At 43.7% G+C, this 14,436-nt stretch overlaps 3 protein-coding genes and 2 pseudogenes across 5 annotated transcripts; all 5 read left to right on the top strand.

Moving 5' to 3' along the window:
• Window positions 1-1,291: 1,291 nt before the first annotated feature.
• Window positions 1,292-1,918, top strand: LOC310738159 (histone H1-like; the record flags this gene model as incomplete). The annotated part of the gene is made up of 1 exon (XM_083563154.1): window positions 1,292-1,918. One exon carries the CDS (start codon window positions 1,292-1,294, stop codon window positions 1,916-1,918), a length of 627 nt encoding a protein of 208 aa, XP_083419280.1.
• Window positions 1,919-2,416: 498 nt separating this feature from the next.
• On the top strand, window positions 2,417-2,880 carry LOC310738203 (histone H2A). The gene has a single exon (XM_083563206.1). The coding sequence runs from the start codon at window positions 2,471-2,473 to the stop codon at window positions 2,855-2,857; it is 387 nt and encodes a 128-aa protein (XP_083419332.1). The 5' UTR covers window positions 2,417-2,470; the 3' UTR covers window positions 2,858-2,880.
• A 470-nt stretch (window positions 2,881-3,350) lies between these two features.
• Window positions 3,351-3,826, top strand: LOC310738188 (histone H3.2). Its single transcript, XM_083563192.1, has one exon. The coding sequence runs from the start codon at window positions 3,370-3,372 to the stop codon at window positions 3,778-3,780; it is 411 nt and encodes a 136-aa protein (XP_083419318.1). The 5' UTR covers window positions 3,351-3,369; the 3' UTR covers window positions 3,781-3,826.
• Window positions 3,827-11,139: 7,313 nt separating this feature from the next.
• On the top strand, window positions 11,140-11,451 carry LOC310738262 (histone H4 pseudogene; annotated as a pseudogene). The gene has a single exon. The product of its transcript is annotated as a histone H4 pseudogene (transcript).
• A 500-nt stretch (window positions 11,452-11,951) lies between these two features.
• LOC310738245 (histone H2B pseudogene) lies at window positions 11,952-12,371 on the top strand (annotated as a pseudogene). The gene has a single exon. The product of its transcript is annotated as a histone H2B pseudogene (transcript).
• The last annotated feature ends 2,065 nt before the right edge of the window (window positions 12,372-14,436 follow it).

Raw genomic sequence — 14,436 nt, 5'->3', positions numbered from 1 at the left:
TTCAGAGGCATAGTAGCACAACAGAATCTGAATTAGGGCTATAGTAAAACAACATAATTTGAATTTGGGCCATGGCCGCACGACATAATTTATATTACTGCCATAGTGGCACAACATCTTTTGAATTGGAGTCATAGTAAGACTACATAGTTAGCTTTAGAGCTGTAGTAGTACAACAGTGTTTCACATTAAGGCCATAGCAGAACAACTTAATTTGAGTTTGGCTTAGTGCAGCACAAAGGTAGGGTTAGGATTACCACTTTTCAATTGAGGGTTAGAGCGGCCTGAATGGAACAGGGTAAGGGTTAGTGCTGTTCGAATTAGGGTTAGCGCAGCCTGAATGACATGGAGTTAGGGTTAGGGTTGGCGCAGCCTGAATGACATGGAGTTAGGGTTATGGTTGGCACTGCTCTAATTAGGGTTAGCGCAGCCTTGAGTGACATGGAGTTAGGGTTAGGGTTGCCACTGTTCGAATTAGGGTTAGCGCAGCCTGAATGACATAGAGTTAGGGTTGGCGCAGCCTGAATGACATGGAGTTAGTGTAAGGGTTGGCACTGTTCGAGTTAAGGTTAGCACAGCCTGACCTGATTGGAATTAGGGTTAAGCGGGCAACGAGGCACACCTGTCGGCCTGGGACTACTAGAGCACGGGGCCATGCACGAAGCGTGCCATGCCTAGTGGCGAAGACCAGACGATGACAAAGACATAGGGAGTCCGGCTGCGGGAGGCACACGGGGAGTTTGCACACCTGCTCCATACACTAACACGTGCTTCACACAGCCCACAAGAGCCAGCGTTCCCAATACTACGCACAGCATTCACACACTGCCAATGCGTCAGACACATTGACAAGGCTCGCCGTTCACGTGAAACACACGCTGTTCCGCCGACATGGATGTAACTCAACCCTTTTTACACTGCACTCTGCACAAAATGCGCCGAGCGCCGGCTCGAGCGCCAGGCGCGCGGTGCACTTCCGTGCAAAACGCGAGCGACCACTGCTCTCTATTCGGCCATGACGGGCCTCGCGGAACACTTGCAAGCCCGTACGCGCGAAATGTGTGCATAATAGCGCGGGATCTTGTCTTCGGCGTCTTATTTACGACGAGAAACGCTGCGAGAAAACACACTCGCGAGCGTGTCGCGGAAGCGGCGGCTGCCCGGTTGAGTCTACAACGTTCTCATGCTCGGTTTTAAGACCGGCCCACCAGCAGAGGGGCGGGAGGTTTCTGTGTGTTACACAGCGTATACAGAGTCTGACTCGCACTGAGATACTACAGATACTAGAGAGATGGCAGAAGTTGCTCCCGCGCCCGCCGCCGCGCCGGCTAAAGCGCCAAAAAAGAAAGCAGCGTCGAGGGCCAAGAAAGCCGGCCCCAGCGTCGGCGAGCTCATCGTCAAAGCGGTTTCCTCGTCCAAGGAGAGGAGCGGTGTGTCGCTCGCCGCCCTGAAGAAAGCCTTGGCCGCCGGCGGATACGACGTGGAGAAGAACAACTCCCGCGTCAAGCTCGCTGTCAAGGGTCTCGTGTTGAAGGGAACTCTTCTACAGACCAAAGGGACCGGCGCGTCTGGCTCTTTCAAGCTAAACAAGAAGCAGACCGAAGCCAAGAAGCCCGCAAAGAAGACCGCAACTAAGGCGAAGAAGCCCGTCGCTGTTAAGGCGAAGAAACCCGCCGCGGCGAAGAAGCCCAAGAAGGTGGCGGCCAAGAAACCTGTTGCCGCCGCCAAGAAGTCCCCGAAGAAGGCAAAGAAGCCCGCAGCGGCTGCTAAAAAAGCCACCAAGAGCCCGAAGAAAGCGAAAAAGCCGGCAACTCCTAAAAAAGCAGCCAAGAGCCCCAAGAAAGCAAAGACCGTGAAGCCCAAAGCGGCGAAGCCCAAGGCTGCAAAGGCGAAAAAGACAGCGCCCAAGAAGAAGTAAACATGTTTGTTTATTTCATGTCTACCTTAACTAAACGGCTCTTTTAAGAGCCACCTATATTTTCCCCCAAAGAGCAACATTTTGAATCCTCCCATGATGAAAGTGAAAGCGAATACAAGATAGGGATTTATGACATATGGATACGCAAACTATGTAGTAGTTATAGAGATGCTTATGATTATATGATATATGTGTCGTTGTACACATTTCACATGAATGTTGTTTCCTGATACCTGTGTCTCCCATGAGCGCGCGCTCAATCCTCAGTCACACACACACACACACACACACACACACACACACACACAGAGACTATTAGGGAAGGGGAGGTGTGTGTGTGTGTGTGTGTGTGTGTGTGCGGGGGGGGGGGGGGGGGGGTTGTTAGGCTAAAGCTGAATGAGTGTCACCATTTGTGCATTTGTGATTGGATGTTGATCACATGGTGTTCTAAGCCAATGAGAGAGTGGCTGTGTTGCCTATATCACTGAGTTTTCAGCGCGAAGCGTTCACTATTATCGACTTGTTCCTTGAACAAATCTGATCTACAGCAAAATGAGTGGAAGAGGCAAAACCGGTGGCAAAGCCAGGGCCAAGGCCAAGACTCGCTCATCCAGGGCAGGACTGCAGTTTCCTGTAGGCCGTGTGCACAGGCTTCTGCGTAAAGGCAACTACGCTGAGCGCGTCGGTGCCGGCGCTCCCGTTTACCTGGCGGCTGTGCTGGAGTATCTGACCGCTGAGATTCTGGAGTTGGCTGGTAACGCTGCCCGTGATAACAAGAAGACTCGTATCATTCCCCGACACTTGCAACTCGCCGTGCGTAACGATGAGGAGCTGAACAAACTGCTCGGCGGAGTGACCATCGCTCAGGGTGGTGTGCTGCCTAATATTCAGGCTGTACTTCTGCCTAAGAAGACTGAGAAGGCTGTCAAGACCAAGTAAAGACGTCCAATGCTGTGTTTGTCAGTACCCAAAGGCTCTTTTAAGAGCCACCCACTTTGACTCAAAAAGTGCAAGTTTGTTACTTTGTGTATATAATTGTATTCATTCTAGAAAGTTGCACCCAAGAGAATCACATTTAATAAAGCCCATTGGAATAGTCTAATAATCATGCCATTCTCATTAGTGACTTAGAAGCATAAATATAACGGAAGTATTTTTAATTTTTTTCTAAATTGCGACGGCCGTCTTTGTGTAACTATAGAACAGAGGAAAACAGTGCTGTGCAAGAGAGCCGAGGGAGGGAGGGAGGGAGGGAGGGTGGGGTGTTCAAACTGTGGCGCTGACTAGGTCTAAGCCAATAATCGTCGAGTGACGTATAGCGATCGATCCAATGCAATTCGAGAGGTTTCGAGACGCCCAATGAACGCGAGGCGTCGTTCAGGCTTAAAAAGCCAGCGTTTGCTAGCGCTTTTTATTCAGTTTTTCTTCCGCGAAGTGCAGAGCTCAACGCTATGGCAAGAACTAAGCAGACTGCCCGTAAATCCACTGGTGGCAAGGCGCCCAGGAAGCAGCTCGCCACCAAGGCTGCTCGCAAGAGCGCTCCGGCTACCGGCGGCGTGAAGAAGCCTCACCGTTACAGGCCCGGCACAGTGGCTTTGAGAGAGATCCGTCGCTATCAGAAGTCTACTGAGCTGCTCATCCGCAAGCTGCCCTTCCAGCGCCTGGTGAGAGAAATTGCTCAAGACTTCAAGACTGACTTGCGTTTCCAGAGCTCTGCTGTAATGGCTTTGCAGGAGGCGAGCGAGGCATACTTGGTCGGCCTGTTCGAGGACACCAACCTGTGCGCCATCCACGCCAAGAGAGTGACCATCATGCCCAAGGACATTCAGCTGGCCCGCCGTATTCGCGGAGAGCGCGCTTAAACAATAACTCTGTCCAGTATACACAAAGGCTCTTTTAAGAGCCACCTCATTGTCTCAGTAAAACGAGCAAGTCTATACCGTGGTTGTTTTAAACAAATGATGATTTTATATATATATATATATATATATATATATATAACTAGTTATTAGATTGGAGTGCTTCGGCAAACCTCTGATTTTGTGGCTCTGTCGCTGAGCATTTTGTGTATTTTATTATAGATTATTTTAATACTTGGCGACAGTAATAATATTAATAATAATAAATGCAAAAAGAAGTTCGCTTGCTGTTCTGCACGGAGCGTGACTGCCATCTTGTGGCCAAAGTGTCACCTCCCATTCTCGTGTTCTCGTTTGTATTCTAAGGGAGACAAAAAACAAACAAAACAATAAATTGCATTCATCATAGTATTAATTCTCTCACATATAACTTTAGTATGCTGACTACGATTCTGACCATTTAAACATGTTTTTATGCGTTAGGAACAATTTGACATAACATGAATCTAAAGCACTGTATGTATGTTCTCTTTCGTTGTCGTGCATATACGTCCAAACCTGACCACACACACACACACACACACATGTATATGTGTATATGTATTTGTGTGGGAAAATGTGCAATACCAAGAGCAACACAATGAAATGAATGAATAGTGGCCCTCTCCAAGTACTCATGGACACTAGTGTAATTTTATATTATATTTTAGATTAGATTTATTGTTGACTTTATTGTCATTGTGCAAGATACATGTACAGAGCTAAGAGAATGCATTTAGCATCTGCTCAGAGGTTCGTTAGATAGATAGAAATATATATCTGTATATACATGAATGTGGCAGGATGTACAGTAAGGTATATACAGATACACAAATATAATAGTAGTGCAGATGGAAGTGAGGCACAATATGTGTAGAGAATGCGGAGTATACAAAAAACAATATGTAACATTTACATATACAGTGCTTATACAGTGATCTAACGGTGTAGTGTAGAGTTCAGTGTGGTGATGGTGGATGGAAATAAAGCTGTCCCTGATCCTGCTGGTTCTGGTGCGTATGTTTCTGTATCTGGATCTTGATGGATGGAGGTTAAACAGTTTGTGACTGGGATGTGAAGGGTCCTTGATGATCTTGTGAGCTCTGCACAGACAACTGCTGCGCCCTTTGTTCTGTAACCACTAGTTCAACGGTAAAAGACCTGGGAGTTATTTTAGACAGCAACTTATCTTTTAAAAATCACATCAATCAAGTTACAAAAACAGCCTTCTTTCACCTTAGAAATATTTCTAAGTTAAGAAACATGTCTATATCCGATGCAGAGAAGCTCGTCCATGCGTTTATGACCTCCAGAATAGACTACTGTAATGCATTACTAGGTGGATGTCCTGCGTCATTAATAAACAAGCTTCAGTTAGTTCAGAATGCAGCAGCAAGAGTTCTTACTAGGTCAAGAAAATACGATCATATAACCCCAATCTTATCGTCCCTACATTGGCTTCCTGTTAAGTTTCGAATAGACTACAAACTACTGCTACTCACTTATAAAGCACTAAATGGTTTGGCTCCCATGTATCTATCCAGTCTCTTAACACGCTACAATCCGTCACGCTCCCTGAGATCTCAAAACTCTGGGCTTCTAGTAGTTCCTAGAATAGCAAAGTCCACTAAAGGCGGTAGAGCATTTTCACATTTAGCTCCTAAACTCTGGAATTAGTCTTCCTGACAGTGTTCGGGGTTCAGACACACTCTCCCAGTTTAAGTGTAGATTAAAAACATATCTTTTTAGCAAAGCCTACACATAACACACATCACATATCATAAGTTTGTGCTCCAGAATACATGAGCACATGCACATTATCAATTTGTGCTGTTAATATCATGAACAGCAGCTACGCTAATTCCTTTCCACTGCTTCTCTCTCTCTCCCCATCCCGAGGCATCCTGAGGTTTGGCCAGCTCCAGTCACGTCCCACCTCGTGAAGATTATGGACCTACGGATGACCATGGAGAAGTAGATGCCGAGTGTTTAAAGGCCCTGGCATGGAGAAGCTGATGCTGGATCTATGATGATCACAAATTGTTCTGTATTGTTGAAAGATTTATGACCAAACTCTTGATGTCACCCATATGAGGATGGGTTCCCCTTTGAGTCTGGTTCCTCTCAAGGTTTCTTCCTCATATCATCTAAGGGAGTTTTTCCTTGCCACTGTCGCCACGGCTTGCTCATCAGGGACAAACGCACACCATTCACCTTCACTGTTGTTTTCTGTAAAGCTGCTTTGATACAATGTCTGTTGTGAAAAGCGCTATACAAATAAACTAGACTTGACTAGACCTTTCCAGACAGTGTTTCTTGTGAATGTTCTCCAAGATGGGGAGCTGATTGCCAATGATTCATTGGGAGATTTTTATTTTCCATTTTATTTTATAGGGCCTGGAGCAGTGCAGTTGCTGTACCACACAGAAATGGTACAGCTGAAGAAGTTCTCCAGTATCCTGTAGCACAGACAGGACTTTTAAAGTGTCCTCAGCAATCACAGGCGTTGTTGAGACAAGTCAAGAGGTCAGGTCAAGAAGCTTTTATTGTCATTTCAACCATATATAGCTGACGCAGTACACAGTGAAATGAGACAACGGACCCTTTGCATCCCAGCCCTGATGCTACATTAAACAACAATTCCAGAAACAGAACACACAGGGCTGGTAAGTGTCCTTGCCACATAAAGTGCATGTGTGCAACCTGGTGCAAACAGTGCAAAGACAACACAAGACAGTGCAAGACAACACAAGTCAGTGCAGGACAATCCATAAAACACATAATAGCTCCGCCAGTGAACCTGTTGTGACAAGACAAATTGAACAAAATTGAAGAGTAGCAAAAATGTAAAGAAAAAGAAAAAGTGTTCTGCAAAGGAGCAATATAGCAGCAGTTCAGAAAGGATGTGCAAGAAACGCATTTAAAAAGGTTCTGGTATTGAAGTGATGTAATATGAGTGGTACTAAAGTCATGGGTGTGCGAAGTAGAGAGAAGAGTTCAGTGACCAGGTGAGATCCTCGAAGATAAGGCCTTAAAGTAACTTGAGGCTGAATTCACACTCCACAACATCTCTGTTGGTGTGAATTACTAGGCGCTGGATCTCCTCCCTGAAAGCCGTCTCATCTTTACCTCTGATCAGGCCTACCATTCGTGGTGTCATCAGCAAACTTGATGATGCTTTCTAAGGCTTAGGCAGGTAAGCACTCATTAGTGGAAAAGTGAATATAAGTAAGGGTACAATACGCATCCCTGAGTGTGGGACTGGAGGAGGTGAAGGTGTTCAAGCAAGTCCAGGGTCCAGTTACAGAGATGTGTGCTGATGCCAAGCTGTTGACAGGGCTAACTGTAGTATAAGCTGAGCTAAATTCAACAAACAACCTGCTGAAATGAGAGACACACACATGTTAATCTAATGTGACATTATTGACTCTCACTCTGTTTCTCTCTTCAAATTGTAACACAGTACAAATATACTGACACTTTCCAGGATATTGTGCAACATTGTTTGGTTTTATTTCTTGCTCTTCCCAAATCTCTTCTGTTGTCCAAACAAACACACGCACACACAAATATTCAAATGATCTAGGAACTTGTGACTATAGTTATGGGCACTAATGCAATTTGATATATATATATATATGACGTGTTCTACTGGCCTATTAGATAAACACGAAGCGAGACAAAAAGGGACTCACAGTTCACTTTAGGAAGAAACCCTGTATACCCTTAAACACTAGTATGAAATGTTTTTGGACTAATTTTTTTGAGGTTTAATTTGTGAATGTTGTTTGTTTGTTTTTTCTGATCTCATCTCAGACCCAGTTCTTCTACTACATTTACTACAACTACCACCACCACCAACCATGATCCTAATAATTATTCTTAGTAAGTTGAGGAATGAGTTAAGAATAGGGTTTGATGAATACCATAAATAATAATAATGATTGCTTAATGCAGCATGGTGTGTAGTTCTGCATCGGTCTTGACTGCTATTGTGTGACCAAATCTAGAAAGTGCACATTCCTCTCTACCTTTTGTTGATTACCGAAGTCAAGTCAAAGGAATTGTTCACTTCATCAAATGATGCCTGTCTACACTACATGGTACGTTATTAGGAAATATAAACAGAGATATATAGCATACACTGCATTTCCTATTCAGGTGAGCACTCAGTGAGCATACACACTCTTTGTGACAGTGGAGCAGTTACCAAGAAAAATGTGTCGTGATGCGCTAAGTTCTAGAATAATAGTTTGATTGACAGTCTGTACAAGTCAGCGTGACACTGTCCAAATACAATTGTAACCTTTGGTTAAAGGTATTAGAAATAAAAAGGAACCGACTACGCCACCTGGGTTATTTATTCACCCAGGAAAATAAATTGAACGCAAAAGAAAAATTAAACCAAAAAGTTACAAAAATATGAAGGACCCTGCTGGTTCGGATGGGGTTAAAGACAGAGACGTGACTTTCCAAAAATAGTACAAGTTTATTTCACAGAAAATGCTTACAAATATTTTAAAATACCATTTACAGCTTACCAGTTATTTACCCACAATTGGAGAGACTAGATTAATTCCACTTTTTAAACAGAAGGGACAAAACACCCAGCAAATCAGTGCATAATTCTTAAACAAAGAAACCAAAAAATAAACCAAAAACAAAGCCAACACACAAAAATACTCCCCTTCTGTTTAAGTCTCAAATCACGGCTCATCAGATAATTACATGTGGAAACAATTACATAAATGGCACATAAACTTATATACCCACAAAGAAAAACACAGTACAGCAAAACCGGTAACTCCCGATTAATATTTAAAAAGTATACAAGTGGCTCACAGAGCAAAAATACAAAGCCTGTTATTTTAATACACTTGCACCAGAGATAAATATCCATGTCCTCACTCAAACATAGTACAAAGAACGGTGCGCAAAATAATCTGTTAAAAACACTCAGTAACATAGCGGTTTACTACCGCGACGTCCGCTTAGTCCCAACTGTACACCAAAAGTCTAAATAGGGTTTATAAACCAGCTTGTAGAAGTCTCTAGAAACCAGCTTGTAGAAGTCTCTAGAAACCAGCTTGTAGAAGTCTCTAGAAACCAGCTTGTAGAAGTCTCTAGAAACCAGCTTGTAGAAGTCTCTAGAAACCAGCTTGTAGAAGTCTCTAGAAACCAGCTTGTAGAAGTCTCTAGAAACCAGCTTGTAGAAGTCTCTAGAAACCAGCTTGTAGAAGTCTCTAGAAACCAGCTTGTAGAAGTCTCTAGAAACCAGCTTGTAGAAGTCTCTAGAAACCAGCTTGTAGAAGTCTCTAGAAACCAGCTTGTAGAAGTCTCTAGAAACCAGCTTGTAGAAGTCTCTAGAAACCAGCTTGTAGAAGTCTCTAGAAACCAGCTTGTAGAAGTCTCTAGAAACCAGCAGCTAGCACTCTTTGCCGCACCTGAAAAACTAACAAATAAAACACTTCAAAAAGGTTTCCCTCTCCCATAAATAACCCACAATTAAGTTGCCTACCTCATAAACAGGGGTTAAACTATTGTCACTATATGCTACCTGCGTTCATGCACACATCCCTACAAACACACATTCAGACCATGATCAGCAACTAATAAAGTCAAATAAAACAACCATCTCACCAGGGGGCCGCAACAGGACAGTATACGCAAAAATACCTTCTCTAGCCACACAGCCTACAGATAGGAAAGGTATCAAAGAGCCAAACTCAACAGTGCTTTTTATAAAGCCAAGAGCACGCTGAACTAATTACGTGGCACAGGTGTGCTCAATGTCAAAGCGCAACTCTGCAGCAGTGGGCGTGTCTTCGGATTTAAAATTAACCCATTATGTATGCCTGTCTATTTGTCTTTATTTTAAAAGCCATTAAACCGGTCACACATAGAGACCTTACCGCATATTTTGCAGCATAGGTAAAAGATGCATACACTCCCAGACAAAGTGTGTGGCCCTGTCCATATACTTCTGGACACTAGTGCAGATTGAGCACTGGGTTTGCTCAGCTTGTCAGCTCCTGCTGTGGTGGAATGATGTTCACGAATGATTTGTGAGTTCCTGTTCCTGCACTCGTATTTGCATCTGCATATATGTTTTCTCAATAAAGGAACATTTCTCCCTTTTTTAAGGTGCCATCAAAATATTGGTGCTGTAGAAGTGACTGTGTATCTGAAGCATCATCTGTCTCTGAAACTTCGTCCTATTGAATTGGATAAATAATATACATATATTTACTCAATGTTCTACAGCCCATGTAGGTACACACAATGCTCACTCATTCTGATGCTTGATGCAAATATTACCATAATCTCCTGGTCTATGTGAGAGATGTATGGATAACTGACTACTACTACTACTACTACTACTACTTCTACTACTAATACGACTACTACTATTGCTACTACTGCTAATGCAAAAAGTACCACATTAATAGAAATGAGAATAATGCTTGTTAATATTAATAATAATCATGGGCCATTCCTACAATAGTCATGCTATATTTCTTGTGTGTTGAAAAGTATAGTACAAGATTAACGCTACTACTACTACTACTGGTAGTGGTGTAAGCAGGGCAGTGGTAGTCCAGTGGTTAAGGCTCTGGGTTACTGATCACAAGGTCAGCGGTTCAAGCCCCAGCACTGCCAAGCTACCACTGTTGAGCCCTTGAGCAAGGCACTTAGCCCTATCAGCTCCAGGGGCGCTGTACCATGGCTGACCCTGCGCTCTGACCCCAGCTTCCAGATGAGTTGGGATAAGCGAAAACCTTTTAATTGCATATGTACAGTAGCTCAATATTTTGTCCCCCATCAGGTTTACACCTTTCTGGTCAGTAGTGGCACAGTGTGTAAGTAACTGAAAGCATAGTGTGTGCAATAGTTTGCATTCCTCATGATGATATAAGCCTACTTAATGCAACAAGAACTGCAATTTGATTTATACTTCTACTGAAATAAAAATTGCAACTGAGTCAAAACAGTTTTTCTAATTATAATTCTCAATTTAAATATTTGTGTGTTGAACTGCATTGAGTGTACCATGCTGTGAGCAAAAACCAAATTAAATCAATTCCACTACATGACTATTACTATTTCTATATCACTATGTTTGTGTGGACAAAAAGCCTGAGGAAGTACAAGACTCTAGCATGTTAACGGCTGTGGCGTTTCGCTTTGAAGACATTGTTTTGTGTGATCGTTGGTTTTAGGTCCGCCCCCTCCCCTCAACTAGGTCCTGTGGAGAGAGAATAAATAGGCGGGCATTGCGCGGGGCTTCTTTATTGAGCAGCTTGAATTTGTGAGAGCAGCACCATGTCTGGAAGAGGAAAGGGTGGCAAGGGACTCGGTAAAGGAGGCGCTAAACGCCATCGTAAGGTTCTGCGCGATAATATCCAGGGTATCACTAAGCCGGCTATCCGCCGTCTGGCTCGCCGTGGTGGTGTTAAACGTATATCCGGTCTGATCTACGAGGAGACTCGTGGTGTACTGAAGGTGTTCTTGGAGAACGTCATCCGCGATGCAGTCACATACACCGAGCATGCGAAGAGAAAGACCGTCACCGCTATGGATGTGGTGTATGCCATGAAACGCCAGGGACGCACTCTTTACGGCTTCGGCGGTTAAACGCTTATCTACCAAATAACGTGAACACAACGGCTCTTTTAAGAGCCACCCAAATATTACAAAATGAGCTATTGTTTCTTTTACTGTGTGTGTGTGTGTGTGTGGCGGAGAAGGGGAGGAAATAACTATTTTCTCAAGTGTATGTGACTAATGGAATTTGAAATAATTATAGATATATTCTAATAAGGTAAAATGTTGCACAAGCACTACAGTTTTGTCTCAAAGTCTCGCTCTTTATATATATATATATATACTTCATATTTGTCTGTGCGTGTGCGCGCACAAAACGGCGGGCAGGGAAACAAAGAGTAGCTCAGGGGCGGGGGAGAGGGAACGAGAGAGGATGGGACGAGGGCGGAGCCTTGTATGATGAGGTTTGGATTTGTGACCAATAATACGACTCCTTTCCCTTGTACGTAATTACAATGCAGGTCTGTAAATAGAGAGGCGGCGAGGCGGCCCTTTTTCATTCTCTCGCAGTTTCCTCGAGAAGCAGCATTATGCCTACTGATCCAGCAAAGACCGCACCCAAGAAGGCTGTCACGAAGACGGCCGGCAAAGGAGGCAAGAAGCGCAGAAAGTCAAGGAAGGAGAGCTACGCTATCTACGTGTACAAGGTTCTGAAGCAGGTGCACCCTGATACCGGCATCTCTTCTAAGGCTATGGGCATCATGAATTCCTTCGTAAACGACATTTTCGAGCGCATCGCCGGTGAGTCTTCTCGTCTCGCTCACTACAACAAGCGGTCCACCATCACTTCCAGGGAAATCCAGACCGCCGTGCGCCTGTTGCTTCCCGGTGAACTTGCAAAGCATGCCGTGTCCGAGGGCACAAAGGCCGTCACCAAGTACACCAGCTCAAAGTAAAGCGTGTTATCGCCGTCTTTAAGATAAAAACCAACGGCTCTTTTAAGAGCCACCCATTTTTTCATACAAAGAGCGGTCTTCTTTGCGGGGGCTGCAATTCTCCCCGCCCGCTGACTATGACCTTTTGTATAACGAGGTAAGTAAACAAACCTTAGCATTAGAGATACAGTAGTACAGCATCATTTAAATTATAGTCATGGCAGCATTGCATAATTAGCATTAGAGCTATATTTGCAGAACAGCACAACATAATTTAATTTTGAGCTATATTTGCACATCATCTTTTGAATTAGGGCCATAGTCACACAACCGTGTTTCCCATCAGGGCCCTAGCAGCACAACATAATTTGAATTAGAACCATAGCAGCACAGCATTATTTGAATTGGAGTCATAGTAGCACACCATTGTTCTGCTAACTGTTGTGCTACTATGACTCCAATTCAAATAATGTTGTGCTACTAGGGCCCTGGTGGGATACACTGTTCTGCTCCTATAGCTCTAATGCTAACGGTGTTTCACATCAGGGCCATGTAGCAGTGCAACATAATCTGAATTATAGTCATAACAGCACTGTAATTAGCATTAGAGCTATAGTTGCAGTACAGTGTTTCACATCAGGGCCCTAGCAGCACAACGTAAATTGAATTCGAGTCATAGTTGGCCCACATGATTTGTATTGTCATAACGGCATTACATAATTAGCATTAGGGCTATAGTAGCAGCACATTGTTTTACATCAGGGCCCTAGAGGCACAACATATTTTAAATTAGAGACATAGTAGCAAAACATGATTTAAATTAGAGCCATAGTTGGCCGACATAATTTGAAATATAGTCATAGCAGCACAACATAATTAGCATTAGCGCTATAGTAGCAGTACAGTGTTTTACATCAGGGCCCTAGCAGCACAACATAATTTGTATTAGAGCCATAGTAGCACAACATAGTTAGCATTAGAGCTACAGTAGCAGAACAATGTTGTGCTACTATGACTCTAACTCAAGGTATGTTGTGCTGTTAGTGCCCTGATGTGAAACACAGTTAGCATTAGAGCTATAGTAGCAGTACAGTGTTTCACATCAGGGCCCTAACAGCACAACATAACTCGAGTTAGAGTCATAGTAGCACAACATTGTTCTGCACAACATTGTTCTGCTACTATAGCTAACTATGACTCTAACTAAAGTTATGTTGTGCTGTTAGGGCCCTGACGTGAAGCACAGTTAGCATTAGAGCTACAGTAGCAGCACAGTGTTTCACATCAGGGCCCTAGAGGCACAACGTATTTTAAATTAGAGCCATAGTTTGCCAACATAATTTGAATTATAGTCATAGCAGCACTACATAATTAGCATTAGAGCTATAGTAGTAGTACAGTGTTTCACATCAAGGCCCTAGCAGCACAACATAATTTGTATTAGAGTCATAGTAGCACAACATAGTTAGCATTAGAGCTATAGTAGCAGTATAGTGTTTCACACCAGGGCCGTGTAGCCACATCAGGGCTGGGGTCCCTAGCAGCACAACGTACTTTGAATTAGTCATATCAGTACTACATAATTCTCATTAGAGCTACAGTAGCACAACAGTGTTTTACATCAGGGCCAGGACAGCACAGCATAAATTGAATTTGGGCCACAGTAGCGGAACAGTGTTTCCCACTAGGGCCATAACAGCACAGTTGGCCAAGATCATTTGGATTAAAGTCATAGTAGCACTACATAATTAGCTCTAGAGCTGTAGTAGCAGCTCAGTGTTCCACATCAGGGCCCTAGAGGCACAACATATATTAACTTAGACCCATAGTTGGCCCACATGATTTTTATTGGAGTCATATCAGCGTTACATAATTAGCATTAGAGCTACAGTGGCACATCAGTGTTTAACATCAGGGCCAGGACAGCACAGCATGAATTGAATTTGGGCCACAGTAGCGGAACAGTGTTTCCCACTAGGGCCATAACAGCACAACATGATTTGAATTAGAGCCATAGTAGCCGAGCATCATTTGACTTAGAGCCATAGTTGGCCAAGGTCATTTGGATTAGAGTCATAGTAGCACAACATAATTAGCACTAGAGCTGTAGTGGCAGCACAGTGTTCCACATCAGGGCCCT

The sequence above is a fragment of the Silurus aristotelis genome (genome assembly GCF_946808225.1).
Source record: "Silurus aristotelis genome assembly, chromosome: 15".
Classification (NCBI taxonomy): domain Eukaryota; kingdom Metazoa; phylum Chordata; class Actinopteri; order Siluriformes; family Siluridae; genus Silurus; species Silurus aristotelis.
Note: the sequence above shows the minus strand (reverse complement) of the source record. Positions and strands in the feature narration are given on the sequence as shown.